This window comes from Salvia miltiorrhiza, chromosome 8 (assembly GCF_028751815.1).
Source record: "Salvia miltiorrhiza cultivar Shanhuang (shh) chromosome 8, IMPLAD_Smil_shh, whole genome shotgun sequence".
NCBI classification, from domain to species: Eukaryota; Viridiplantae; Streptophyta; class Magnoliopsida; order Lamiales; family Lamiaceae; genus Salvia; species Salvia miltiorrhiza.
The window spans coordinates 41385026-41387932 of NC_080394.1; the positions used below are offsets into that span (position 1 = coordinate 41385026).

The 2907-nt window shown below is 43.3% G+C and overlaps 1 protein-coding gene across 1 annotated transcript; it reads left to right on the forward strand.

Annotated features, from left to right (window-relative positions):
* Window positions 1–1454: 1454 nt before the first annotated feature.
* LOC130997079 (glycine-rich RNA-binding protein 2-like) lies at window positions 1455–2163 on the forward strand. The gene has a single exon (XM_057922355.1). The coding sequence runs from the start codon at window positions 1822–1824 to the stop codon at window positions 2161–2163; it is 342 nt and encodes a 113-aa protein (XP_057778338.1). The 5' UTR covers window positions 1455–1821.
* Window positions 2164–2907: the final 744 nt, after the last annotated feature.

Consider the following 2907-nt stretch of genomic DNA (forward strand, 5'->3'; position numbering starts at 1 on the left):
ATGTTCACTCCGATGTCCATTCGGACAAACGATCAAAGGGGTCCGACGGTCTTCCCACAACGACTTCTAGCGACGCGAGTATCTCCACCCGGCCCCAAGGCCAAAAGGCGGCCAAGAGAGACAAACGGAAAGGCAAGAAAAAGGCCGAAGAGACGTTGGAGGATAACCAAAAAGCTCTCGGGTACATGGCGAATATGGTGAATGCAATGGAAACGTTCTCCCAAGTTCAACGTGACCTCGCCGATAGCATGTTGATGAGCCGGGACACCTCTCAAATGAATCCCGACGAATTGGCGTTTCACATGTGCAAGGTGGCGGAGATCAAGTAACGACACAACATCCCGTAGATTTTTAGGATTTTTTATTTTATGTTTGTTTTAATTTAAGTAATTTAGGATTTTAATTTCTTGTATTGCAACTTTATTTCAATCAATGTAGGATTTGAATTTTAATTCAATGAAATTTTAATTTATCAATTATTGTAAATTTAAAATGGAAACTAGAATAAAACTAATTCAAAAATAAAATAAAATCTATTGCACCCAAGTGAGTACAATACCATTGTTGGAGTGGGTGCAATAGAAGTGAAACCCATTCTATTGCACCCACTATGGGTGCAAGCATTGTGGATGCTCTTAGTAAATTGAAGCAAAAACGATTTATAAGCAAAGAATATAACTACCCTTCATCCTTTAATTTCAGAACAATTGGTCACATGGGTATCGAATACCATGACTGATATCCATGATTTGTACATATACGCATATATATTCATATGAGAAGGATATTTAACAATAAACGAGATTTGTGGGTGGGGGGAGCATTGACACGACGATGGCGGCGGCCTATCTGTCGTCGCCGGAAAAACGAGGGAGGAGGCGGAGACTGAATTGGGGGACTAGGGTTTTCTGGTGGTGGTTGTTTTTGCTGACCGCCGTTAGCGGTCCAAAGCAGGGGAAGGGAGAGGGAGAGAACAGAGGGGTGGTGAGGGTGTTTCCGGCGCTTCGTCGCTGCTGTTCGCCGGGTTTCAGAAGGAGGGAGGCGGTGCAGTTCTGTCTATGTGCGTGTGGTTTCAGTTGGGAGAGGGAGACCAGGGTGAGAGGGGGCGGCGGCCATGGTGGTGGCGACTGTCGCCGGAGTTCGGAGGAGGGAGCATAAGGTCCTGTGTGTGTGTGAGAGGAGAGAGAGATGAGTTTTGTGCGTGAGTGTTGAAGAAGAAGAAGAAATGGAAATAGGGGATGGGCGGTTGAGCTTTGGGCCTTGATATATTGGGCTATTTTTATTTTATTCGGTGGGCAGGGGTGTTGTTTAGGGTGATTCTATTTATAGCCCCCATTTTACTTCCTACAGCCTCCTTGTTAAAATATTAATAATAATTAATTAGAGATTTACTATTTTAACCTACGTTGCCCCTAAAAATTATATTATTAAAATTTAAATTAATTCATCAATTCAATTTATTTTTACTACTCGCATTTATCACCACCGATCATCCCCACCATTCATAGCCCCCAATCATATGGAGTATTACTCCCATTTACTACCACCGATCATCACCACCATTCACAATTCACAGCCCCCCAATCATATGGAGTATTACTCTCATTTATTACCACCGATCATCACCACCATTCATAGCCCCCATTCATATGGAGTATTTACTCTTAATATTATGTATTAGTTCATAGCCCCCATTCATCACCACCGATCAGTCGCTCGGTCAGCCTTCTCGGCCTTCTCTTAATTCGGCGAAGTCATCGAATCGAAGATTGTTAATGATGGTGAGGATTCGGTTTTGTGACATTCAAGGATGAGCAGTCCATGAGGGATGCGATCGAGGGGATGAGCGAACAGGAATTGGACGGCCGTAATATCACCGTCAACGAGGCTCAGTCCGGCGGTGGAGGCGGCGGAGGTTTCCTTGGCCCACGCCGCGAGGGTGGAGGAGGCGGTGGTGGTTACGGGCGCCGTGAGGGTGGCGGTGGCTATGGAGGCGGCGGTGGTGGTGGTTACGGGCGCCGCGAGAGTGGCGGTGGCTATGGAGGCGGCGGTGGTGAGGGATATGGCCATCATGAGGGCGGTTACGGTGGCAGTCGTGGAGGTGGGTATGGCGGCGACCGTGGCTACGGCGGTGGCGCTTCTAAGGGAGACTGGAGAAATTAGTTGTTAGGCTGTCAATGTTTGATAGAGTGGCCTAGATAAGTCAATATTATTTATGGTTGGATAATTATGATAGATTTTGTGTGTATTCAGTGTTTGATAGCTGCTACAAATTTCGATAGAAATTAAATTTAATCTAGTTTGATAGAGTAGAAAACTTTGATAAGCTCGTGTGATAGACCACATGTGTGTGGGCTAATGTTAATTTTAAATTGTGAAATTACGATATTGTCCTTATATAATTTATATAATATCCAGAAATGCCCTTTCTTTTTTTATTTTATTTTTGTGGGAGGAATTAAAAATAGATGAAATAGAATTTGGAGAGACACCCCCTATTTCACCCCAACATTTGCCATAGCTCATTGCATCTCATACGAAATTGCTGCTGGGTAAATCCATTGAGCGGAGGCGGAAGAAGTGTACGCTGTTGACGAGGAAGAGTCTAGTTTCACGATTGTGAGAAAATTGTTCAGATTATAATGCTAGTCAAACAACCATGAGCTCCCTCCAAACAGGTGCAATTTTGTATCATTTGTTAGTTTTTAAAAATTGAATAATGCACACATTGGTTTGGGATTTTGTGATGTCTGATAGCTTATATGGCTAGTTGATTCGTTTGTAGAATTCGTTTTACTTCCATTGTTTGATTTTTTTAGGGCTTTATTTGGAGTTCGTTGTTGTTCTTAAATTTTGGGGTTGTATTTTGATGGCAAGCCACACATTTGTTGATAGATTTGGATTTGC